At 45.2% G+C, this 27755-nt stretch overlaps 1 protein-coding gene across 2 annotated transcripts in view; it reads left to right on the top strand.

Moving 5' to 3' along the window:
• TMPRSS15 (transmembrane serine protease 15) overlaps positions 1-27755 on the top strand; it is a 780444-nt gene that overhangs the window by 431857 nt on the left and 320832 nt on the right. For both annotated transcript variants that reach the window (XM_073668264.1, XM_073668263.1), the window contains exon 14: positions 23937-24026. In XM_073668264.1, coding sequence (XP_073524365.1) covers positions 23937-24026 — 90 coding nt within the window. The remainder of the gene's footprint in view (positions 1-23936; positions 24027-27755) is intronic.

The following is a 27755-nucleotide window of genomic DNA, read 5'->3' as shown; positions in this document are numbered from 1 at the left end:
CCTGATAGCGTGCAGTGTGTGCAATGAGGGGACTCACAAGTCAGCAGTCTCATATAGTGACTGCAGACTTGTAGCCTAAGGCCAAACAACTGCTTTAAACTAATCCCAAGCTCCTGTAGGTAATTATGTGATAACTACAATGATATAATGTAATTAGACTATATGTATCATGGTTTTGTTATAATATAAAGTAAAAACTTGCCTCCGAGAGAGAAAAACTGTTACCCTGAGTCATTGAGTCAGTATGGTATACTGTCTGAGCAACCAAGCCATGGTTTGAACAAGTCATCCTTTCCATTTGATTGATCGCTCCAGACAGTTGACTTGTGCCAACATCTTTGACATCAGCAAAGATACTTGCAAGGTCCATGCTCAGAACACCTTTGTCAGGCGCACTTAGCTGAGGTGTACATACATCAGCCTCACCAAGCTCACAGTGCATGACCAAGACGTTCTGAGCCCGGATAATGCAAGTATATTCGCTGGATGTCAAAGATGTTGGCCTTAACATCACCTGGCTGGAGAGACTTTTTCTGTAAGTCATAGTCCTTTAGAACAGTCTATGAATTATAAAAAAAGCCATTCAAAAATATAAAGCCTATAGATCAGCTATAATACAAGTAAATAATGAAATATTACATACTCACCCTCTTACTCTGAGCTCACATTACCCCAATAAGATCTACAGCCAAGTCCCGGCCTCAGCAGCATGCTTCCCGGCACTACTGAGGCCATTGATTGGCTGCAGTAGTCATGTGAAGCATATGAGCTTTGACCTAAGTAAACAAAAGACAAGAGGAAATGAATGGGGACACAGCACTGGACTGCTCAGGAGCGAAGGGGCAAGTACACACTATTTTGTTGTTTTACATATATTGTTATCTGTGTGTAGACATTTAATTATATTATACAATCCCTTAAAGGAAGGTATATTCTTCCTCAGATATGTAATTGTTCCGAATTAAATATGATTTATCAATTTTCATGTAAATAATGTTTTTAAAATGAACTTGATTTTGATTCCCAGAAACCTGGGGAAAAATGAATACTGATAATGCAGAAAGTTCTGTTTATTTTTGTGAATGCATCCAAGCCCATTATTGGCATGTTTGTGTATTTTAATGCAACTAGTTGTAGCTCTTTCTTGTCTATGCATCAAGCCAAGTTTTCTCCTGTATATCCAAAATAAGATCCTTTCATGTGTCTATATGACCCTGCCCCTGTTGCGCACAAACCTTAAGATATGGTTTGATGAGTTTTTGCTATGAGGAACTCAAGAGGTCTAAACAACGCCCTAACTTCAAACCCCCTTCAACATGTTTGAAATGAATTAGAAATTCAGTGGTGAATCAGACTCTCTCATCATACATCTGACCTCATAAATACTCTTTTGGCTGAACAGACAAAAATTCATTTACACACTCAAAAATCTTGTGGCAAGCCTTCCTAGATGATTGGAGGCTATTGTCACTGCTAAAAGCTTATTGGACTCTATTTTAACAACCATAGTTTTATAATAGAATATCCAACAAGCTTAGATAGGTACTATATATTGTAACTAGGGATGAGCGAATATATTCATGTGGAATTGAATTCTACTAGAATTTTACACAAATCTGAATTTTGGAGAATGCAGATTTTTTTGTAATTCACTCCATGTGAAAGCAGCAAAATGGAGACCAGCTGCGGCCACCAACTTTCTGAACTTTACTTATCTTACTGCTCACCTCTTCAGCCACTCATGCTGCTCCTTGCCGCTGTCCAGTCCTATGTGTCTTCATCGCTTCGCTTTACTGACCAGTGTTCAGTCTAGGCCAGGGCCTCTGGCTGTGAGCAGGTCCTGGAGTTTACTGTGCATGCTCCGGGGCCTACACGCAGCTGGAGGTCCCTGTCTAGAGTGAGCACCGGGCCGCCCCACAGGTCATTGCACATGCGCAATTAACTCTGGTTCCAACTCGCAATTGGAAGCTCCCAGTCTAGAATGAACACCAGGCGAGAGATACAATCTGTCTGTAAAGCAGAGGACTAGACAGCGGGCAAGAAGCAAAGGGAGCGTTCGGTGAGGGGAGTGCGAGTATTCTTTTATTTTTTATATTTTATGATAATTATGATCTGGGTTATAGAGAGGCCCCAGAACATCATAAGGAATATTAAATTAACAGAAAATAGCTTCTATCCAAATTGAATTTCCCAGAAAAATCCATTCAAACAAGTGAACTAGAAACTTGTTAGATCTGCTGGTCTCTGATGCATACACTATATGATCATACACTTTTATCCATAAACTGCTTGTTTCTATGGTTATAGACTACAAGCAAACTATGTAGTCAAATGCAAAGCAAAGATATAAGGATGGCAGGGTCTTACTGTATAAGCAGGTACCAGAATGCAACAGCGGAGACACAGGCTGAACAACAGTATACTGTATTTCTTTTATTTAACAATTAATATTAATTGTAAAACGTGTTATATGGTAACAATTTCTTTACAATGTTTGACAGTAAAATAAGCAGGAAATCACATAACAGAATAGATTTTTAAAATACGCTAGAATTCTGGGGCTGGCAGTTTAAAATGATCTACTGGAGGGAAGGGGAACTAGATTGTCATTAACTATACTGGGCAAGGAACAATCTTTTACAGCTTTGGCAATACTTTGTTCCTATCACAACTTGCTGCCCATCACTCTCTATCCACTTACGCGATGCCGCTCTGGCGTCTGCTGGTCCCCGTCTGACTACTGTCTTTCCCTCTATCCATGTGGCAAGCCCAGGGGATGGGGATGACTCGGTAACCCGGGCCTTTAGCCTTAAGGAGGTCGCGGTGGTCGGCTCCCGGGCCCGTACTCTTTGGTCTCTCTTTAAAAGGGCGTTGATAGATATCAAGTTTATAAAAGTTCGTGACGCCACCTATGGTTTCTGATGATATTCACCAGCGCTGCGCAGTCCACTGAGGCCGGTGATAAGGCAGCTAGATGGTATAGCTCCCCACAGGTGGAGCTGGGCCTCAGGGCAGTATAAGAACGGGGATGCAGGACAAGGAGACTCAACCGAGTCGGAGCAAGAACAGGAACGGACACAAAAGTCTCTTCAGTACCTTTTACTGATGGAAATTCAGGCACTCCCCGGAGCACTGTAGGGTGAAGGGTGTATGTCCGGATCCTCCCCAATGAGCAGGTTTTGGGCCTCCTGGTTCTTGCTGCTGCGTAATAAGTTTCTGTCCTGCCTGGAGCTAGGCCTAACTTTGTCTCTGTCCTGCACTGGCTGACCTTGTGGTAGGGCCTTCTCTTGGAGTGCACGCTCCCGACCTACGGGGCCTATGTGTCTCCTGGCTCTGGTACGTATCAGCACTTTAGCGATCCTGGGACCTGTAGTTCTCCAGGGATTCCGGTTTATCTAACTGGGTCGTGGAGATCCCGGCAAGCTTCGGACCCGGTGTCCGGTAACTGCTTCTTCGGGGTGAGCTTCTTAAGCTCCTCTGCCCCCTATGAGCTAACTCTCTGTACTCTTTCGCCTTCGGCCTACTCGGACCCTCAACAGGCTACTCACACTAATGGCAGCGTGCCGCTTTTCACCGATCTTATGGCGCCGGCACACCTAAAGCTCACTTGTCTGAGCAACAACCGAGTCTTGATCTGGATAAGCTCCACTGCAGGATAGCAATTGCAGGAGCTGGAACAGACTTTTGTCCTCTGAGGTAACTCGTCTCCGACTGCACTGGACTCACTGCTAAACCAGAATAGACTAGACTCACTGTAGTTTCAAGACTAACTGCTGCCTGGCTCCACCTTCCCTTATATATCTCCCTAAGGAGCTCCCTCTGGTGGTCTGAGGTGGAAGGTGGAGATGTGTGAATGGTTATGGGGGCCTCTTGTAGAGGAATCCTTCAATACACGCTTCTAGGATCTGTGATACCAAGCACAGCTGGGTTTCACATTCCCCCCTAGTTAAACTCAGCACTCCCGGGCTGAAGTACATTTTATAAAAACTGTAACAATGGAAAACATAAGCGATACTAGAACATTCTTCCCTTTATGGGAGGCACGAATCTTTAACGTTGCATAACAAAACAATTACAGAGTGTCCTCAGAATCCAAGTCTTTTGTGGTGAGGTTCCCAGAAAGGATGTCTATCTCACAAGGTAGAGTACTTTGTGGTTTTTGAGGGATCTGTCCTAAACCCTCTACGTAGGCCCTGGGGTGGCTGCAGGGCATGAAGATCCCATGTTGGACCTCCACACGTGCCACTCCAGACAGGTTTTCCTTCTGAGGTCACCTAAAAGGGCACTCCAGGGAGCACAATTGTATACATCAAGAGATTTTGGGCTGCACACAGTCCTCAGCCACAAAGTTCTTTGGTAAGTAAAGAAGTAAATAGGCAAAGTGTCCATATCACTTAAACTGTTCAAAAATAAGCAAAACACAAAATAATGTACATTTGCATTGAAAATACACAATTATGCAGTACATTACTATTTAATATACAATACCCCAGGGGTAACTATCTACACTGAAATTTTGCTGCTTTACTCAGTGTACCTAACTGGAGGTTTACCTCTTGTGCTGCGTACTGATCTGCGTAGCACTGTGGTTGGTGGAGTGTCAGTATCTGTATCCTCAGTTACTCTACCAGTTCTACGTGTAACCATGTTGTAAAACTGCCTTAACCTCTCTCTTGGACTGGCAAGTCTACCATTGGCTAGGCCCTCTTGCTCTGCTCCTGCCGGGGATCCTTCATCCGGGGACACTTCTTGAGCTGGCTCTTCTGCAGCACTTACAGGTTCAACTTGCTGTGGAGGGTTTTCAGGCTGTGCATAGAATTTTAGTACTGGAATGATTACTGCACCTCCTATCTGAGGCCAATCAGCTGGGAAGTCTCCAAGGTCAGTGTGTATCACCGCTTCTTTAGGTTCTTCCTGGAATGTGAGAGACAATTCTTCCTGAGTTCTTAGTAGATGTGGACACAATTTTAGATGGTCCCTGGACACTGTAGCAGATGTTCTTCCTCCATCACGACTAATTATACAGGTCTTTTTGTTGTCAAACCTTGACGGTAACACAGTGCAGGGGTCTTTTTCCCACTGGTCGTCGAGTTTGGGGTTGCGTCCTTTCCTTTTTAGTACTGTTTCACCTGGTGTGAAAGGTTCTGCTGGTGCGTTTTTGTTGTAGTGCATTTCCTGCTTTTCTCTCACCCGAGTAAGACTGTCCTTGACACAAGCTTGTACCCTTCTGTAGTGCTCTTGTCTGGTGGTGTCCCAGTCCTCAGTGGTCATATCAGCATCAGGTTCAACAACACCAACTCCAAATCCATGGGCAGCTTTCCTGGCCTTGCCCGCATGAGATATGCCGGATTGCAATTGGTGGAACTGACTGGTATATGATTGTACAGATCCACTAAGTCTGGTAGTAGGTCTGGCCACTGGTTTCTATCTTCAAGTGGTATGGTCTTTAGCAGGTCGATGATGATGTTGTTCATCTTTTCGCAGAGACCGTTTGTTTGTGGGTGGTAAGGTGTAGTTCTGATCTTTTTACACCCGTAGAGATGGCAGAACTCCTTGAACAATTCAGCCTCAAAGGCCGGGCCTTGGTCAGTCAATACTTGCTCAGGATATCCATGGGGTCTGCAGAAGTACGCTTGGAACGTCTTTGCTGCTGTCTCTGCTGTCAGGTCTTTGACAGGGGCGACCACCAGGAAACGTGAGTAGTGATCTACCATGGTCAGAGCATAGGAGTACCCTGACCTGCTGGGGAACAACTTGACATGGTCCAGGGCCACGATCTCCAGGGGCCGAGTCGTCTTGATGGGTTGCAGGGGTGCCTTCTGGCTGCTGAAGTCTTTCCTTCTTAGGCCGCAGGGTCCACAGTCCCGGCACCACCTTTCAATGGAGCTGCGCATTCCTACCCAGTAGAATCGACATTTCAGCAGGGTCTCTAGCTTTTTCCAGCCAAAGTGCCCCGCTTGATCGTGGTAAGATTCCAATACCATCTGGATGTCTGTCTACGGGACCACTATCTGCCATACCATCTCGTGGGTTCTTGGATTAACGTACCTCGGGCACAGCTTCTCACGGTAGATAAACAGCCGGCTTCTCTCGTTCCACAGCTGCTTTGCTTGCAGAGACGCATCTTTCTCCAGGGAGGCACCTTCTTGGGTTATCAGCTGTTTGATGCGGCTGACAACCGGGTCGCTGTCCTGGGTCTCTTTCCAGCTGTGGTGAGGCAGGGGGTTTAACGTCTTTTCACGCGGCTTCCTGGAGGCTCGTTGCTCGTGGATCATCCCACTCCGGTGAAAGGCAGGTAGCTCTATCTCTTCCAGGTCATCCACTTCTTCTTCTGTGTCTGACTGGTGAGGCATCCTAGACAGGGCATCGGCGTTGGCGTTCTTGTGGCCCGCCCGGTATTTGATTGTAAATTGGTAGTTTGACAGCCGAGCCATCCATCGTTGTTCCAGAGCCCCCAACTTAGCTCTTTCAAGATGGGTCAAGGGGTTGTTATCAGTATAGGCAGTGAACTTGCTGGAAGCCAGATAGTGCTTTAATCTTTCAGTGATGGCCCAGACTAAGGCCAGGAACTCCAACTTGAAGCTGCTATAGTTCTCTGGGTTCCTCTCAGTCGGACGGAGCTTCCTGCTTGCGTATGCGATGACTTTCTCTTGCCCATTCTGCTTCTGACTTAAGACAGCGCCCAGGCCTTCGTAGCCTCCATCCGTATACAGCAGGAACGGTGGGCTGTAGTCAGGGTAGGCTAGGATCTCATCACCTGTCAGGATCTCTTTCATCTCCTGAAACGACCCTGCTTGCTCCTTACCCCAGTGGAATGGAGGGTTTTTGCCTTTGGGGGACTGCCCTACCAGGAGGTCTTGCAGAGGAGCTGCTTTCTTTGTGTAGTCCTTTACGAACCTCCGGTAGTATCCTACTAGTCTCAAGAGCTGACGCACCTCCTTGAGGTTCTTCGGCTCTGGCCACTTCTGGATCGCTGTGACTTTCTCCGGGTCTGGTGCTACCCCTTCCGGACTGACAATGTGTCCCAGGTACTGTACCTTCTTCTTGAGCAGGTGGCACTTTGAGGGCTTCAACTTCACCCCGTACCGGGACAGTGACTCAAATACCTCTGCCGGGTGTTTCAAGTGGTCCTCGTACGTTCTGGAGTACACAATTACGTCATCCAGGTAAAGTAACACAGTCTCGAAGTTGCGGTGTCCCAGGCAGCACTCCATCAATCTCTGGAACATTCCGGGGGCATTGCAGAGTCCAAACGGCATGCTGTTGAACTCGCAGAGTCCCATCGGGGTGGTGAAGGCCGTCTTCTCCCGATCCTCCTCAGCCACAGCTACTTGCCAGTATCCACTAGTGAGGTCAAGGGTGGAAAAGTAATTTGCAGACTTTAAGGCAGCTAGGGATTCCTCTATGCGTGGTAAAGGGTATACATCTTTATGTGTAATGCGATTTACTTGACGGTAATCTACACACATTCTCATGCTCCCGTCCTTTTTCCTAACTAGCACTAGGGGAGCCGCCCAGGGACAACAACTATCCCTAATTACATTCGCCTTCCTCATGTCATGCAGCATTTCTTTTGCCTTCTGGTAGTGAGCTGGGGGTATAGGCCTATAACGTTCTTTATTGGGGAATGGTTGCCTGTGGGGATATGATGTTGAACCCCCTTAACACTCCCGAAGTCAAGTGGATGTTTACTGAACACCTGCAAGCATTCTTGTACCACCCGGTGTACACCCTGTTTTTGATGGGCAGGAGTGGTGTCTGTCCCAACATGGAGCTGTTGACACCAATCCTCCACCTGGGTTGCAGGGTCATTATCCTCTACTTCATCTGGTGAGGTTAAGGACTCCACCTCATGGATGCAGTTGTTATTGACAGCATGTAATTTGGCAACAGTGGCATAACGTGGCAGTTTGACCTCATCTTCCCCTAAATTGAGGAGACCGACAGGCACCCTCTCATTACGTACATCTACCACTCCCCTGGCGGTTAAGAGCGTGGGTCTGTGCTCAGAGCAAAGGGGTTCTACTACCGCCTGGTAGCTCTGTCCTCTAAGACCTATGGCAGCTCTACACCAGATGAGCATTTCACTCATTGGGGGATGACAATGGGTATGGGGTCTGTTACCCTCACGTTACCGATTTCACCATCTGTCAACCTTACTTGCTGTTGATACATCAGGACGCGGATCTCCTTCTGTAGCGCCCTCCTTTGTCTCGGTCTAGCAGTGTCAGCGATCTGTTGGAGTAAGAACACAACCTCTCCCAAACAGTTACCAACAATGTTAGTGCCACGTACCATATATGGGTTGCTGTCATCAGGGTTAGTCTCCACTACAATTAGTCCCTGGACCTTCAGCTCCACTCTCCCCACCTTTACAGTCACATTCTTAACCCCGAATAGGTTAAGGGGGAGTCCATTTGAGGCATATACAGACAAATTTGGAGCAGGCGGACGTAGATCGTCCTTGGACCAGAACCTCTTGTAGAGGACTTCAGGCATGATGGTTACCTGAGATCCTGTGTCCAGCAGGGCATGCGTCGGGATCCCGTCCAATACAATGGAGAGGAAAGGTCTTCCTCCGATGAACCTGTTGTACCAGTCTGATGGGCCTGGTGAGTCTACTCCTGGGTGGCGGCCCTCGGACCCAGGGTTTTCCCGTTTAAAGGACAATTTCGAGCGATGTGTCTGGTCTTGCGGCAGCATTAGCAGGTCGGGTCCTTCGGTGGGCGGCGCTGGTCACTGGTCCTTGGCGAGGGTGGTGTTGGCCTCCTCCGCATCCAGGGGAGATCCTCAGGGCTGTCGGCTAGCAGGATCTTCCCTCCTTCCTCGGGCTCCGTCCGCAGCTGCAGGTCACTCAGCACGGTGGTCAGGGTTTTTCTCAACTGACGCACCTCAGAGCGCAGACTGTCCAGTTCTTTAGGGGACGTTGCTGGGACTTTAACTTCAGCAGCCACTGGGGAAAAGGTGGGTGTAGCAGGCACTGGAGTAGCCCCACCCTGGTAACGTTGGATGGCATTTGTCTCCAGGGGCTGCAGTCCTTTTATAGCCATGTCCTTAAGATTGTCAAAGGTGGCATCTGGATGATCCAGAGACCACCAACGCACAGTCCTGCTCTCCTCTGGAGACTTCAGTCTCCGGACAAACTGTTCCTTCAGCATTCTGTTCTCATTCTCAACGCTGGTTGGACTAACCTGGTTCAGAGCTCGCAGGGCCCCTTGGAGACGCCAGGTGTAGTCCCGAACATTGTCCTCTGGTTGTTGGGAGCAGCTGTTGAACGTCATTCGGAGGTCCGCCTCAGTAAGGTCCTCAAATACAGTCTGTAGTTTTTGGAATATTGCGGACACTGACTCCTAGTCTGCGGCTGACCATGTTTCCACTTCCCGTTCCGCAGCACAGGTCAGTTGTCCCAATACAACGGCAGCTCTTTGTTTGCCGGTCATAGAGTACATGTCTAAGATACCACATATCTTCCGTTTGAATCCAGACAGGGTATCTGGTTTGCCGTTGTACAGGGGGAGCCACTTCGCTCCAGGAATGTACGGTAAAGTCATAGGAATAACAGGTGTTACAGGCGCTCCTGGTGGAGCGGCGGATTCGGCCTGCCCTTTATCGGGCGCGGGCTGAACTTCAGAGACGTTGACCGGTAGGTCGGCGTTCTGCTGTTCGACGGACATCTTAGTGCCCCCCTAGTTAACCGTGGCCTACCTTCTGTTTTTTCTTCCAGTAGGCCGCAGCTCCGCAGGTGACGGTTGTCTTCAGGACCTTGCGTCGCTTACGTCCTACATCAGAGCGTTCAGCGATGCTCCTTTGAGGCCCTGGCGCTTCCTGATTTGACGTCAAGTCGTGGGGCGTGTCCGGGACTTCGCGCTCTTTTGCAGGTACGCCCCTTATTTTCCCGCGGCTACGCCCTTCTTCTCACTCAACGGCCCAACAATGGCGGCTATCTTCACCACAACTTTACGTACACAGTTCAGAATAAAGGCGCACAGTTCCCGGTGACAACGGGCAAAACACGGCATCGTTGCAGCGGGCACGCAATCCTGTTCGTGACGCCAGAAAGAGAATGACAAGCCCAGGGGATGGGGATGACTCGGTGACCCGGGCCTTTAGCCTTAAGGAGGTCGCGGTGGTCGGCTCCCGGGCCCGTATTCTGGGGTCTCTCTTTAAAAAGGCATTGATAGATATCAAGTTTATAAAAGTTTCTGACGCCACCTATGGTTTCTGATAATATTCACCAGCGCTGCGCTGTCCACTGAGGCCGGTGATAAGGCAGCTAGATGGTATAGCTCCCCACAGGTGGAGCTGGGCCTCAGGGCAGTATAAGAACGGGGATGCAGGACAAGAAGACTCAGCCGAGTCGGAGCAAGAACAGGAACGGACACAAAAGTCACTTCAGTACCTTTCACTGATGGAAATTCAGGCACTCCCCGGAGCACTGTAGGGTGAAGGGTGTATGTCCGGATCCTCCCCAATGAGCAGGTTTTGGGCCTCCTGGTTCTTGCTGCTGTGTAATAAGTATCTGACCTGCCTGGAGCTAGGCCTAACTTTGTCTCTGTCCTGTGCTGGCTGACCTAGTGGTAGGGCCTTCTCTTGGAGTGCACGCTCCCGACCTACGGGGCCTATGTGTCTCCTGGTTCTGGTACGTATCAGCACTTCAGCGATCCTGGGAGCTGTAGTTCTCCAGGGATTCCAGTTTATCTTACTGGGTCGTGGAGATCCCGGCAAGCTTCGGACTCGGTGTCCGGTAACTGCTTCTTCAGGGTGAGCTTCTTAAGCTCCTCTGCCCCCTATGAACTAACTCTCTCTACTCTTTCGCCTTTGGCCTACTCGGACCCTCAACAGGCTACTCACACTAATGGCAGCGTGCAGCTTTTCACCGATCTTATGGCGCCGGCACACCTAAAGCTCACCTCTCTGAGCAACAACCGAGTCTTGATCTGGATAAGCTACACTGCAGGATAGCAATTGCAGGAGCTGGAACAGACTTTTGTCCTCTGAGGTAACTCGTCTCAGACTGCACTGGACTCACTGCTAAACCAGAATAGACTAGACTCACTGTAGTTTCAAGACTAACTGCTGCTTGGCTCCACCTTCCCTTATATATCTCCCTAAGGAGCTCCCTCTGGTGGTCTGAGGTGGAAGGTGGAGATGTGTGAATGGTTATGGGGGCCTCTTGTGGAGGAATCCTTCAATACACCCTACTAGGATCTGTGATACCAAGCACAGCTGGGCTTCACACAAGCCCGCTACCATATGTCTTTGTCAGAGGTAACGGCCCATCTCACTCGTCCTTCCTGGTCGCCAACCCGACCATGAATCTCCGATCTGACACCTTCATAGTTTCAAAGACGTCCTGTCACTGGCGCACCGTGATGCCACAACCTGTGCCCCTTCTATCGACTGACATCTCCCCAGTGAAGAACCTTGACTGGCGTCAATTGGATTTTCAGGGCTAAACCATAAAGGTCTGGGCTGGGAACCTTGACTGGCGTCACTTGGGTCTTTGGGGCTTGACCGTGGAAGTCTGGGCTGGGCGGAGGCATGGCACCTTTTTTCCTGACAGGAGCTCTGGAAACTGCTGGCTGCTCCTCCCGTCTCTCTCTTCAATGCCAGAATCACCTCAGAACTTGCGCAGGCACTGTTTTTCACCTGAACTTGTTTCCCTGACAGCGCTATACCCAGAGTCCTGATCAAACTCTTCCCCTCTGCCACGCCTCCTTTCTGTTCTTGTTCCACAGCGTCTTGTCTCTTTACATTCCTCCCTTCTTTTATCTCGTGAGTCCTTGGGCGAGGGAAGTTCACAAGTGTGTGTTGCTTCTTTAAGGGTAGTCCAACTTCTGTCAAGAGCCGCACCCATTCCTGAGTTTTCTGTTGGATTTGCGTCCAGATGAACTCATCTTGTGTCTACCGTCTAAGAGGAATGCCTGCATTGGTTCATTCACCGGCAATACACTGACCCAGTATACTACAGGTAAAGGAGGATGTGCATGCGCAGTGAGTATTTGGGAAAATACCACGCATGCAATGAGTTGAACTCAGTTCAACTCATTGCATGAGTGGGAAAATACTCACTGCACATCATCTTCAGGACTGTATAAGACCTGGCGCCGCTGTGCTCATCACAATCTACCCTGGAATCATGTAGAGTAGGGAGAGGTGCTGCTGCGTCAGGGTGAGATTTGCTTGTTTATAGTTATTATACTGTAGGTATTCCACAACATATTAATATATACAGTATATCCAAATGAATTAACAGTCCTTCTGAAGACTAATCGAGCTGCATATATTCAGTGGTAGCATGAGTTAGGCAGGCAGGGTATGTGGCAGACTACAGAGAATGATACAGCACAAGAGGGTCCAATGAACGTCCTGTTAGTATAGGTATACTAATCCAGCTGCATATATTCAGTGCTAGGCAGACAGGTAGTGTATGTGGCAGACTGCAGTGTATGATACAGCACAAGAGGGTCTATTGAACATCCTGTCTGCTGCTGCTGTAATAATTACAGATATTTGTAGACATAGCTCCAGATATCAGGGGCCAAGGCAATTTTTTTTTATCCTAATCCTGGTTATTTGCTTAAAAAGCAATCCACAGCACACCATTTTTTTGCTCCATTTGCTTGTTCTCGCTGCAGAATAAAGCCAGATCTGTTCCATATTTCAGTGATAAAAATCCAGAAATTTGAACTGAACATGGAAAATATTGGCCTCCTTTTCCATTCTGTTGCAGTGTGTCGGTCAAGCTATTCACACTAGGTGTCTGTGAAGAATAGTATTAGTAAATTACAGGCCTGCTATTTAAAACCGTGGTTCTCTGTCAGACATATCACCTATAAGAGTGTTTCAAAATCAGCCATTTCTTCCATTTTAATTTCATTGCAGTGTGTTGGTCAAGTTATTCACACTAGGTCTCTGTGTAGAATAATATTAGTAAATTACAGGCCTGCTCTTTAAAACCGTGGTTCTCTGTCAGACTTATCACATATAACTGCGGATCAAATCCAGCCATTTGTAGTGAACGTGGAAAATACTGTCCTCCATTTATAGATTGTAGCAGTGTGTCAGTGTACACCTTTCTCTCCCGCTCAAGAGCCCCATAGCAGCTGCAAAGTTTGCGCTATCATGAACTCTCCTGATGAAGAAGCCAGGGCCCACCCGAGGATTCTCTGGTAGGCCCGTCAAACGCAGCCGAGAAGCAGCCCAGGCTAATAAAAGTGTGTGGGAAGGTTCCTTGACACTCTAAGGCTGCTTTTTTACTGTGGACATGAGGTTATGGAAAGCTTCTGCCTCCACAAGCCTAAAAAGAAACATTTCAAGTGCAAGCAGTCCAGAAATGTGGCAGTTTAGTATTGAGGCCTGTTTTGGCTGGCTGCTTAGTTGCGCTTGCATTCCAAGTAACAGAAAACTAAGCAGATGGTGGCCTCTATCATCATCATGACCTCACCTCAGCACTATGAACTCTCATGCAGGAGAAGCCAGGGCTCACCGGAGGATTCTCTGTTTCTCTGGTGAGCCCGTCCAACCCTGCCGAGAAGCCCTGGCTAAGAAAAGTATGGGAAGGTTGCTGGACACTCTATAGCTGCTTTTGAAACTGCTTTTGACTTGCATTTAAACGCTCAATATCCACGTCAGCACATTTGCACACACGGATATTAAGCGATTCTATGTGCGGATGGTACCCGGGTTTGGAGAAGAGGAGACTCTCCTCCAGACTCGGGTATCATAGAACCTGTTAAAAAAAGAATTTAAAATAAAAAATAAAGATTATACTTACCTTCTGATGGCCCCCGGTATCCTCAGCGATGCGTCCGGTCTGTTGTATGGGTCGCGGTGGTGTGAGGACCTGCCATGACATCATTTAGTCATGTGACAGGTCACGCGACCGCTGACGTCGGCGGTCGCATGACCTGTCACATGACTCAATGACATCATCGCAGGTCCTTCACACCACCGCGACCCATACAACCAACCAGACGGAGCGGAGAAAATACTGGGGGACATCAGAAGGTAAGTATAATCTTTATTTTTTATTTTTTACCATTCTTATTCTTTTCTTTTAACTATTACTTGATCACACTATATAAATCCATGCTGGTTGCATGGATTTATATAGTGTGACCAAGTTGTCAAGCACTTTTCCAAGTGATACTAAAATCGCATGGAAAAGCGCTTCATAACCTGCATGCTGAAATGCATGCAAAAACGCTTGACAAACGCTTCTACCTGGCAGGAAAGACACATGTAAAATCCGCATGCATTTTTCCTGCCAAGGAGAAGCGGAAAAAATATGCAGCATTTCTGCATCGTGGGCACATAACCTAAAAGGAAGCTGAAGACCCACCTCATGTGACATGCGTACAACCTGCAGTAACCCTCGCTCCACCATACTGCTGCAAGACCAGCTCTATCCTCACCTACTGTAAGGGGTACACAGAGGTGGAAACTTCACATGTACTCACACTTACTCATTGAGGTTGTTGTTTTATTTTTAATTGTTTTTTAATGGTGTCCATATGTTTACCTAATAAACTTTGTATATACTTTTTGGCTAACTCATGGTTTTAAGGGCTACCTTTATTTGTACTAAAGAAACATTTTTTTTTCCGGTGCTTCATATTGCACTATAGTAGGTTATAGTTCAGGAGTTTCATTTGTGGGTGCAATTGCATGAAACATTCTTATATACCTTTGTAGTATGCTGACCTTTCCTTTTGTTTCAATGCCTTCTTGAATTTGCCCTAATGCTGCTCCTAAGACATACAGACTTCGGTCAGTGTATAGTAAGAAGGGTTAGGAGAAGTCGGCATAGGCCAACATGGGAGTGTTGGTTAATGCCATCTTCGGGACACAAAAGGCTTCTTCCTTTCGGGGCCCCCACTGTATGGTCTGTTGTTTATGTTCCTCAGCTGATCATCTTAGAAGCTCGTGGCGCGAGGTGGTAATTTTGGCAAAATTTTTGATGAATCTTCGATAGTAACCTGCCAGCCCCAGGAAACCTCTTAGCTCTCTTATATTAGTCAGAATGGGCCACTTCTGTACAGCTGACACTTTTTTGTGGGTGGGATAGATCCCAGCACTGGAGACGATGTGCCCAAGATACTCAATCCTCCTTTGAAACAAGTGAAATTTCCGAGGTTTAATCTTCAGCCCATGCTTTTGGAGCCTCTCTAGCACTTCTTCTAACTGACTGAGATGCTCCTTGAAGGTGGAGGGGAATGCTACAATGTCGTCCAGATAGATTAAGGTCTCTTCGAAATTGAGATCCCCAAGACATCGTTCCATCAACCATTGAAATATTCCAGGTGCTTTAATTAGGCCGAAGGGCATCCGTTTGAACTCAAATTATCGGCCATAGGAACTTGCCAGTACCCGCTGGCCAGAGCAAGGGAGGAGAAATATTTTAGCTTTTCCTAAAGCAGACAGGAATTCTTCAATCTGCGGCAGGGGATAGGAATTCCGCACCGTTCAAGCATTCAACCGCCGATAATCTACGCAGAACCTCAAGGTCCCATCCTTCTTCCGAACTAGTACAATAGGTGCTTCCCAAGAGCTCTGACTTTCTTGAATTACTCCATTTAGTAACATATAGGACAAGAGGTCTTTCGCTTGATAAATTTGTGGCAGAATCTGATGGAATCTTTCTAATGGAAGCGGTGTTCCCGTAGGGATCTCATGCTGGATAGCCTCAGTGCACCCAAAATCATCTTCATGACGAGCATACAGCCCATGATAATGCTGCAGTAGGCCCTTGATTTGTTCTACTTGCTCGGGGGAAAATTCTGTAAGGTCAGCCCTCATCTGTTTCTTTAACTATCGTAGTGAGAAACCCTGATATAGTCCATGGATCTCCTTCCAGGGGCGTCAACTCAATGGAGTCAGGTTTGGGAAGATCCTCTGGCATTACGTTCACCTGGGCAATTTCTTTCCGAGGGTTCAACTGTAAATTTATTTTGCTCAAGTTGACGCAGCGTACCGCCACACGCCCATGCTGCACCGTGGCAAGAGTTCGGGAGCCCAGGAGCCCAGGGATTGTTTTGTCTCCTTCTATGGGCTCAATTTGCACCTCCACTCCCTCGATTGTTACACAGTCCCTTACAGGGAGGGTGAGTATGGTTTGTCCAATGGGTAGAGTCACGGCAGCTTCCGGAGGTATAATCACTTTGCCAAGAAGCTGAGAGGTCTCTGGTAACTTCTGGACCTGACTCACTCAGATGAGTTGTTGAAAAACGGCTCTGAGATGACGAATTTGGGGGTATAGGATCCTCTCCTTGGTCCCTCTTCTTATATCTAGCTGAGGGGCCATCCCTTGGAAAGTTACTAGAGGCTCCTATCACGCAAGGTGTGTGAAAGACTAAGGGACGGGGGAAAGGGAGCCCAGATTTTAGGGAAAGGGGGGAATAGAGACCTCCTAGGCTGATCTGATATCGCCCTGTCTCCAGTAATGTCCCTATTAGAAATTATAGGCCAGTAAGCTTAATCTCCACTGTGGGTAAAATCCTGGAGGGTTTCCTAAGAGATGCTATACTAGAGTATCTGAAGAAGAATAACCTCATGACCCAATAAAACCAATTCTTCACCTGCTACTGATTTGTTTATTATGTCTCCCAAAGATCGCAGTAAGGCTCTGCTCACATTTATCCTGCACTCTGCGCTGAGCACTTACACCAGAGTTTCCATGTAAATCTCTGAAATAAGTGATTCAGACTGAACCCATGATGGAAGATTCCCTGTAATGAGGCAGATATAGGCCACTGTGGATGCCATCTGGCCTGTGATCCCACGGTGTAATTTTTTTTAGGCGTGCATAAAAGTGCGGTTGGCCACAGTTTTGTGCACTTCTGAAAAAAAGGACACCACTAAACAGAGGCCAGATGGAGTCCAGAGAAACTCTGCTGCCTCATTATAGTGAATGGATCCTGCAGGGGTTTCATCTGAATTACATCACTTGGAAATTTAGATGGAAACCCCGATGTAAGTGCTCAGCCTCGAGCGCTGGATAAATGTTACGTAAAATGTTCCCAATAAAAGCTTTCAACTTGGTCCTCAAAAAAATCTAATCCCCACTCAGGTCCGTCATCTATTAAAAATATAAGGGACTTCCAAGTTACTAGTAGCAGAAAGGCTCTGGAAAAGTGAAATGGCCCTTGCCCCCCAAAAGAAATTCAGAAAATTTTGTGCTCCCAAATCCAAATGCCTAATCTACAATAATTTGTTCTCCAATTGTCAAACAGCGCTCCGTCCCTCCCAGATCTCACCGTATGGCTAAGCAGTACAATACAGCCACATATGGGGTATTGCCACTTTTAGAAGAAATTGTGTGACACATTTCGGCACCATTTTTACCCATTACCCTGTGTGAAAATGTAAAATCTGAGGGTAAAACATTTTTTTGTGGTAAACATACAATTATATTTTCTTCACTGCCCAATGGTATAAATTAAAAAATTAAAAAATACTCACTACTTCCCTAGATGAATTCCTTGAGAGGTGTAGTTTACAAAATGAGGTCACTTGTGGGGGTTTCTGCTGTTTCGGCATGTGAGCGACTCTTGAAATGTGACATGGTGTCTGCAAATTATCCCAGCCAACATAGCGCTCCTTTCTCTTCCGAACCATGCCGTATTCCAAAGCAGTGGTTTTCCCCCACATATGGGGTATTGGCGTACTCAGGAGAAATTGCACAACAAATTTCATGGTGCAATTTCTCCTGTTATCCTTATGATAATGCAAAATTAGGGGATGAAAAACATTTTTTGTGGGAAAAATGTGAAAATTTTATTTTTACAGCTCAATATTATAAACTTCTGTGAAGCACCTGGAGGTGCAAGGTGCTCACCACACATCTAGATAAGTTCCCTAAGGGGTCTAGTTTCTGAAATTGTGTCATTTGTTGGGGGTTTCCACTGTTTAGGCACATCAGGGGCTCCCCAAAGGCGACATGGCGTCCGCTAATTATTCAAGCAAATTTTACATTCAAAAAGTCAAATGGCGCTCCTTCCCTTCCGAACCCTGCAGTGCACCCAAACAGTGGTTTTCCCTCACATATGGGGTATCAGAACGCTAACGAGAAATTGCACTACAAATTGTGTATTCCCTTTTTTCCTGTTACCCTTGTGAAAATAAAAAAATTGGGTCTAAAGTAACATTTTTGTGAAAAAAAGTTAAATGTTCATTGTTTTCTTCCACATTCCAAAAATTCCCGTGAAACACCTGAAGGGTTAATAAACTTCTTGAATGTGGTTTTGAGCACCTTGAGGGGTGCAGTTTTTAGAATGGTGTCACTTTTGGGTATTTTCTGTCATAAAGGCCCCTCAAAGTCACTTCAAATAAGATGTGGTCCCTAAAAAAATGTTTTTGGAAATTTTGTTGGAAAAATGAGAAATCGCTGGTCAAGTTTTAACCCTTAGAGCTTCCTAAGAAAAAAAAATTTTGGTTCCAAAATTGTGCTGATGTAAAGTAGACATGTGGGAAATGTTATTTATTAACTATTTTGTGTGACATATCTCTCTGATTTAAGGGCATAAATATTCAAAGTTTGAAAATTGCTAAATTTTCAAAATTTTCGCCAAATTTCCGATTTTTTCACAAATAAACGCAAGTGATATCAAAGAAATTTTACCACTATCATGAAGTACAATATGTCACGAAAAAAAAAGTCTCAGAATCAGGGGAATCCTTTGAAGCGTTCCAGAGTAATTACTTCATAAAATGACAGTGGTCAGATTTGAAAAAATTGGCCTGGTCACGAAGGCAAAAACAGGCTCTGGCGCGAAATGGTTAATTGTAAAACACTGGGCAAAACTGTCACTGAAAAAGACCTGGGTGTATTGGTGGACAACAAGCTCACGTTTGGTGGCCAGTGTCAGGCAGCTGCTGCAAAGGCAAATAAAATAATGGGATGCATTAAAAGTGGCATAGATGCTCATGAGGAGAACATAATTTTACCTCTATACAAGTCACTAGTGCGACCACACTTAGAATACTGTGTACAGTTCTGGTCTCCGGTGTATAAGAAAGACATAGCTGAACTAGAGCGGGTGCAGAGAAGAGCGACCAAGGTTATTAGAGGACTGGGGGGTCTGCAATACCAAGACAGGTTATTACGCTTGGGGTTATTTACTTTGGAAAAAAGAAGGCTTCGGGGTGATCTTATTACTATGTACAAGTATATAAGGGGACAGTACAATGACCTTTCTACTGATCTTTTTACTCTGAGGCCTTGAGACAGGGACAAGGGGGCATCTTCTACATCTGGAGGAAAGAAGCTTTAATCATAATCACAGATGTGGATTCTTTACTGTAAGAGTAGTGAGACTATGGAACTCTCTGCCGCATGATGTTGTAATGAGTGATTCACTACTAAAATTTAAGAAGGGCATGGATGCCTTTCTTGAGAAGTATAATATTACAGATTATATATACTAGATTTCTTGATAGGGCGTTGATCCAGGGAACTAGTCTAATTGTCATATGGAGTCAGGAAGGAATTTTAATCCCCAATGTGGAGCTTAGTGCTTGCCACATGTTTTTTTTTTTGTCTTCCTCTGGATCAACATGTTAGGCTATGGGTTGAACTACAGTAGATGGACTTAGTCTTCCTTCAACTTTAAAAACTATGTTACTATGTTACTATATTGGTTCCTCACCAATCGCTACACGCGAACCTAAACCCTGTATTTCCCTAGCACTTGGCCCTGGATTGGGAAGGGGGGTGAACACTAGTCGATCACCACTAACGACTAAAGACAACAAGGGAGAGAAATATGGGGGAAAGTAGATTATATTTAGAGGACTTCTGAGAGATAACTCCAAGCGTCCTCCTAGCACCACAGAGTAAGATAGCAGTCTGAGAGCTTCAAGTATTCACAAGGAAACATGGGAGTATCACCGGCGCCTTCCTGCTGCAAAGTGAAACTATTTAAACACCCAGGACAGGGTGTTATATAGCAGGATGGAGGTAGCTGCTGAGTCCTAGAGTGAAACAGCTAAGAAGGTGTCTGTAATGCCAAATGAAAAGGTCTTCTGCAACCATCTGCAGGGCAACCCGTGACAGTTTCTTTGAGATTGCGTATCTCTCCTCCAATATCTCTGATTTCTTTATGTAATTCTCGTGCCAGGTCAGGTTCCCTGACGGCAGCTTTCGGGGCCGTAGCTACAGGGTGACGTCAAACTGTGCCCATCAAGGCGGGTGCCTCTTTTTCTCGGACTTGTGCCTCAACCCCGTTTTCCACGAAATTCATGTCCGGGTTAGTCCATAATTGCTCTTTCACAGTCTGCCACAGATAGGGGTCCCTTAGTCCGGCAAAAAATGTATCCTGCAATACTTCATCTAAGGATCCCAGCCCTCGACTTTCTTCTTGAGTCTTCTTGGCGATATGGGCCGTCACCTCCTGCAGAGCATTGACATACTGCGCAATAGTCTCACCTTCCCCTTGAACTCGTTTAAATAAGAGCATGCGTAAGTTGCCAAGGTTAGTAGTGTCACCGTGCATATCTTTCAAAATCCCAGTCACTTTTTCTATTGTGTCACAGTTTTTAGTTTGTCTGTGCATAACAGTCTGTCATGCCTCCCTATCAGTAAGGATAGTTCTGCCTGCATGGTTGGGCTCATAGGTTACATCTTGACCAGGCTCCGCAGTCTCTCCACCCAATCCCACAGCTGTAAATTATTCCCCGTGAATTTTGGGAGACTACTGAGCATAGCCCCCAGGGGAATGCTTCCCCTGACAAGCCAGTCATCACCCTGTCCTGCCATTTCCACATTGGAATGTTGGATCCTGCCAACTATGCCAAATATAAGCAGTTTACAGAATGCAACAGCAGAGACATAGGAGGAACAACAGTATATTTCTTTTATTTAACAACTAATTTTAATTATAAAACACGTATTATATGGTAACAATTTCTTTACAATGTTTGACAGTAAAACAAGCAGGAAATCACATAACAGAATACATTATCAGAATATATTACAATTCAGTGGCTGGTAGTTTAAAATGATCTACTGGAGGGAAGGGGAACTATATTGTCATTACTAGATTGCTGACCCAACCGTGAATCTCCAACTGACACCTTCAGAGTTTCTGTGACGTCCTGTCACTGGCGCACATGTCTGAGAACTGTCCCGCTGCAGCCTGTGCCTGTTCTGTCGACCGACGTCACCCGGGTGAGGAACCTTGACTGGCATCGCTCGGATCTTCAGGGCTTGACCTTCGACATCTGGGCTGGGAACCTTGACTGGCGTCGCTCGGGTCTTTGGGGCTTGACTGTTGACGTCTGGACTGGGTGAATGCATAGCACCTTTCTTCCTGACAGGAGCTCTGGACACTGCTATTGCTCCTCCTGTGTCTCTTTGGTGCCAGAATCACCTCAGAACTTGTGCACGCACTGTTTTTCTACTGAGCTTGTTTCCCTGACTGCTGTACCCAGAGTCCTGATCAAACTCTTCCACTCTGCCACACCTCCTCGCTGTTCTGGTTCCACAGCGATTTGTCTCCTTACAACTGCACAGTCTGTAACTATGGAAGCTTATAGGTCATTATTGGAGCTGAAAACATAAAAGTATGAGAAATGTTCTTATTAAAACCATTTACCAAGTTGTTAATATTAATTTTGGATGACTGAAAATAATACAAAATAGCTTGCAAAGGTGAATATAGCCTTTTAAGGAGTTACATATCAGTAAAATTTGACAAGGGGTTGTCTGTTTTTTTTCAGGAGCTTTCCAGCCTCTTGGCTTACTGCATGCCAATAGGCAGTGAGCTACTGAAGATTGACAGTTTAGTTCGTACTGCTGGTTCGAATTGTGCACTCTACCATGCTATAAGCAGTGGCAGCTTTTCTGCTGCAGCATTAGAAAAGCACAGGGATACTGAAGTGATCCTGCCAGATTCACCAATCTGATCAGCTTCAGTACATAGCGTGCAAAAAAAGTATTCCAATGTTGTCCGGTCACCTTACTGAAAGCACAGCTACCAGGAGGAATTTAACTTTGATGGACAGGTCACTCTGCCGCAGGTTTGTGCAGATCAAGCTGTTAAATAAAGCACTGAGATTAATTTACAGCTGCTCCAGCTATGTGTACTGAGCCACTCTGGGCTTTCCTGTTATGATAGTGTAACAACTGTGAAGATATGAGATTATGGGTTTCAATAATCACCTAGGCGGGTAATGATGCAACGCTATTTTATTTCTTACATCTATGGTAATACAGCAATTCCAGGTAAATGTCCAAAATACAATTGTCTCAGTCCACAAGATCCCCTCCCCGGAGTAGTAGTTCCACTGCCTTTGTGCAAAGCGATACTCACTGTTCTCCAACTTTTGGTTGGCCCACAGATTTCATATCTCCAACCAGTATAGTCTGTAGTCACAGTCCACGATCTTCCATATGATAAAACGATAGAAGCTAAGGTATCCAGTAGCAACAGTCCTTTAAGAAAGTTTATCAAATCCAGACAACAGTTAACACAGCTGTAGCATGTTTATTCAGCCCAGTCGGCAGCTGATCTCTACTCCATAGGCCATCGATCCATCCATGGTCCAGGTCCTCAGACTAGATCCTCTCCCTTCGATTAAATTACACCAACTCCCACTAAATATGTGGCTTCTTTTCTCCTTCACTTGGATCAACAAAAATCGGTGCTCCGTGCTGGAATAGTCTTTAGTAAATGGGCAGTTCCTCACAGCAACTCACTTGGGAAAATAGATAACACACTAAAAACTACAACTGATCCTTCCTGTTCCTGTACAGACTACAGATCCTAACCTCACAGTGCCTAGTGTTTCCTGTGTGAGCTGAGATAACCCTAACTACAGATTAGACAAGGCAACAAATAGTGCCTGAAAGGCCATCAAGCTCTTCAAGTTCCTCCCAAGGAACCACAGGGCAGAGCAGAGTACAAATTACCTACAGAAGGGGAAGTGTGCTGAAATAGAAAGAGATCCCAAAGTGAGTAAAACAAGCCACTAAATACAAAATAAATGATTAAGTATGTTTTGTTAGAAAATATGCCGTCTACTTCCGAAAAAAAAAACTGAAGTTAGGTACAGGGTAAAGAACATAAACAGCAGAGAGATAAACCCTAGCTGGTCTTTGACTGACTGGCTTAAGCTACATCAGTATGGCTGGACATCTAAATGAGACTATCACCAGCAGGAAATACCAGCAGGGGGAAAGTATATAAAGCTGCACTTGAAAGGTGATAGGGCAGAAAAATAAATAAATGAAAACACCTGTTACCCTAAAGAGACTGAAACAAGGATAAAAGAAAACAAGGATAAAAGAAACTAAACTCCTGGAGAAAAGGTGTCTCTGGTGTGGCTCAGCAGACAGAGAAGCCGACCACAAAGTACAGCTCAAGGGTTTGAACCCAGATGCATGATAACGCCTCTGGGATTGAAAGCTGATGGCTTCCATGAGGATTAAAGTTAATTTCCTCTCAGTACCTGCAGTTTCAGTAAGGTGGCCAGACAGCATTGTCCTTATATCTGCAGGATAATAACATTTGGGGACAGGACAAGTACCCTTTAAATCAAAAAGCTTGCAATCATAGGTTTCATGCTTTGGAAACTGACCACCTCAGATAGACTGCAGAGGTGGCGTGTAACCTCTGATCTTGAAAATAGAAAGGATTTTTATTATGAGTTAGATTTCAAACTTGCATGTTCTTACAGGCGGTTTGCAATTTTACTTATTTAAGGAAATGAGACAACCCTTTTAATTCCTTCATTTCCTTTTATGCATCATATGGCACAAAATTTATTTAGGAAGTTTGCAGTCAGCTCAAAGCAATAGTAATAAGGCTGTAGTATAGGCATAAGGTTGATTTTGCTTAATACTTTAACTTTTAAGTCTACAAAGCAAAACTTAATTTATCTTTTTAATGTACTTCTCTAAAATAAACTAAAGTAACCAATTTTTTTTTTCATAGCGAACTGTGGAGGACCTGCTGAATTATGGGAAACAAACAGTACATTTAGTTCTCCAAACTACCCACAGAACTATCCAAATCTTGCATCATGTAAGTTACAGCAAATCCGCCATATTTTATTCTTTATAACCAACTTTTAAATATCAAATATTTAATGAACCTTATGGAGGAGATCAGCATTTGTCATTTTTCAGGTGATTGGGTTTTTGAACAAAATTGTAAAATAAAGTCATTATGTTATCCGTAACTGGTTATGGCTCTTGGAAGACCTTAACAAGATAAATAAATTTTAATTAACTTTCTAGAATGTTCAGTATTAATAGAATACACTTTACAGTTCTATTTTAGAAGCACTCACCGTAGGCTCATAAATACTTCAAGATAAAATTCTATTGTATTGAATTAGTAATAGGATGTGCCAAAAAGAAGGTGCAAGTTTAATGTATGGAAGTTTGCAGCAATGAATACTCAATGTAAAGAAAGCTAATATAAATAGTATAGTAGTGTTACTTTAGAGAACTTATCTTTTGATGAAAGCCAAAGAACTTAGTAGCAATTCAAAATATGGCCTTTTTGTATCTCAATGTTTTTGGCACTGGATAAATTTGTGTGTGGAGCTTAATTTACCTTTCTGTTCTTTATCTGCAACCCTTTCAAAGGAAGTTTGGACACTTTGTTAGCATGATGCCTGGGCTATAGCTCTCTACTCAAATTAAGGCCCGTTTCACACGTCCGCATATCTTCGGTAATGGAAAAAACGGTACCGCAGATATTCGTGTCCCGTGAGTCCATGTGTCCGAGTGTGTCACATTTGTGGCAACTGTGTTCCACCCGTGTGCCACATCAGGATCACATGCATGATGCCTGGTAGTCAGTGCTACAGTTAGTGCTGTCCTCAAGTTCCAGTGATGAGGGTAGTGGTATTCTGCTCTCGCAGTGTCCCCACCTGTAAAAATAAGAATAAAATAATAAAATCCATGTACTCATCTGTCCAAGGTGTCACCCGCTGTATCCATGCGAAAGCTGCTGCAGAGGAGCTGGGGAGAATGAGCGGCTCCAGAGCTGCAGTTCAGGTGCGGTGTCCTGTCACTCACTGAGTGCAGCTCCGGCTTATTCTCTCTGGCTCCTCGACAGCAGTGGTCACATGGATTACAACAGGGGACAACTAGGAGAGGTGAGTATATGGATTTTATTATTTATTTCTTAATTTTACAGGTGGTGACACTGCGGTAGCAAACTATCACTACCCTCATCACTGTCTCTGCTGGTGTTGATCACAGGGAAGGGCAGGGAACCATGATGAGGGCAGTGTTCAGCACCCGATGCTTGGGAACATCGCTAACTGTTGCGCTGATTCCCAGGCGCCGGTACGTGTCACAAGGATGACACTCGAATGTCAAACATGTGGTGCGTTTTACGGACTGTGTAGCTGAAAAAAAACTGACTTGTCTCCATGTGGAGCACACGGACATATGGTCCGTGAAAACACACCTGAGATGTGCATAGACCCATTTATTTCAATGGGTCTGCATGTGTCAGTGTCTCCAATACGTGTGGAAACTGTCATCACTCGAATCGGAGACACTGACATGTGAAAGAGCCCTAACTGTTAAAGGAGTTGTCCAGCCTTAAGCTATCATTCTGCAGACTCTCTATGTGACTGCAAATTTGAGAATGCTCACATCGCATCCACTTTCTCACTATGAGGGTTCTCCGATGCCAGCGCTGACATCTGGAGGTCATGTGACCATAAATATGTGACTTGCATGCTTCCCCCCTTATTCCAACTAGACTGTATCTCACTCAAAAAACTTGGATTCAGCGAGGCGGTGCCCATATAGTTGGCAAGTGACTGCATGTATGCAAATCACATACTTGCGGTCACTTCAGGCCCACTGGAAATACAGAATTAACAGTGTCAAACCATGTGGTCTAAATGACCAATTACAATATAGCTGTTTCCTGTGAACTGCGTTTTCCCGTGGATGCATTTCTATGCTGTTAGCTATACACTATGTCATTGGTTTGTTTGGTTTCGGATAGGTTGCTGCCTCATTGCCTACTAACCCAGTTTGGTAATGACTGATAACCTATATGCCCTAGCATCTGGGGCATACCGCGTATGGGGGTTGAGGAATATATATACCCCTACTACCTTCCCTTTATTTTACGGATCTGTGAAATTGCCTTCGGCTTTTTGTGATGGCTTATTTAGTCCATTATCTCTAATGACTCCCTTCTGTTCCTCTAGTTGTCTATAGCTTGTCCCCTAAGTGGATTGAAAGGTACTATTATCCTAATGCCCATCATTCTGTCCCCCATAGAATATCCCTGTGGATAATCTGCGCTGATGCAGCTGACCACATTCTTACACAGACAGGAACGATGGATGGTTGGCTCTGACACAAGCATGAGGCATATACAATGGCGGGGCGGACACATCACGGTGTCTTGGTTTGTTCCCACCTAACTGTGTCTGAGGGAAACATCCTGGACACAACTGCGCGTGCTCAGTCTGTTGAGACACTCCCTTAGCTGAGCCCATCATCTGACATGTGCTCCTGCTTGGCCAATCATGAATGGGAAGCGTTTGCTTCTCAAGTTTTGGTTTGGAGTGAGCCGATGTGACCTGTCACTGAGCCCATCATCTGACATATGCTCTTGCTTGGCCAATCATGAATGGGAAATGTCTGCTTCTCAAGCCTCGGTTTAGAGTGAGCACATGTGACCTGAGACTGGGCATGTCATCTGACGTGTGTCTGCTTTTGACAAATAAAGACTGGGAAGCATTTGGTTCCAAAGCCTCAGTCTCTGAATAGTTCGCAAGTGACCATAGAGACTTCCAGGCAAGGGGACATTTGATTTTGGCGTGATGGGCATTTTCAAGAAGGATTAGGACTCGGGGACCACATGTGATTAATAAGAGGCAGGTGCTCACTGCTAGCACCGCCTACTTAAGGATAGTAGTGAGTCAGCTTTATGACATGCTATGGAGTGGGAGATGACACTGTATACTGCCACATGGTGCCACCTTCAACCTGTTATTTGACTGAGGGGATGCATGAGGCACTTTATTAAGAAGGCAATTACAATCCTTACAAGCTAAGTTTTCGCTTTCACTATATCTTTGTCTTTTGAGAACTTACATGATATGTGACTCCTGATAAGCCAATTCATTGGAGAAATGCGTCGAGTGATACATACATGTACTATTTTTAAGATTATTAAGAGTGACACATACATGTACCCTTTTAGGTGCATTATTACATAGAGCGACACATAAGTGTACTTGTTTTATACTCACCAGTGTGAGGTCTGGCTAATACCTTTACCCTATTGTTGGGTTCTAGTTCCGTAGCCTATTAGGCACATGTGATATATTAGAATCTCTGATGTCTTTGGGCCTTATGATATCAATTTCTGCTTATGGTTTATAAACCTAATAAGGCTCTGATACATGTTATTTGATGTCTTTGGGCCTTATGACATCAATTTTTGCTTATGGTCTATAAATCTAATAAGGCTCTGATGTATGCTATTTCTTGTTTTTGTCCTGGACCATTTTCTATTATTTTGTCTGGCTATAAACTATGCTAGCTTTCCAAAATGATCCTCTTAGCATCAGCAACAAATATGATGTGATTGTACCAATATTTAGTTGCCTATACATATACGACTGTATTGAGTAGAATCTGTTTGATAATCTAATTGGATCATAATCAGTTTACTAATAGAGCGACTAGCAGGATGTTTTTGCACAATTAACTACTATATTTTGACTTCTTGCTTACATCGAGTTGCAGTGATGTGTTAGGTGTA

This window comes from Phyllobates terribilis, unplaced genomic scaffold, assembly GCF_046119375.1.
Source record: "Phyllobates terribilis strain yellow unplaced genomic scaffold, ASM4611937v1 Scaffold_2__4_contigs__length_985480577, whole genome shotgun sequence".
NCBI lineage: Eukaryota > Metazoa > Chordata > Amphibia > Anura > Dendrobatidae > Phyllobates > Phyllobates terribilis.
The sequence above is the reverse complement of the archived record's forward strand: the minus strand, read 5'-3'. Positions and strand labels throughout refer to the sequence as shown.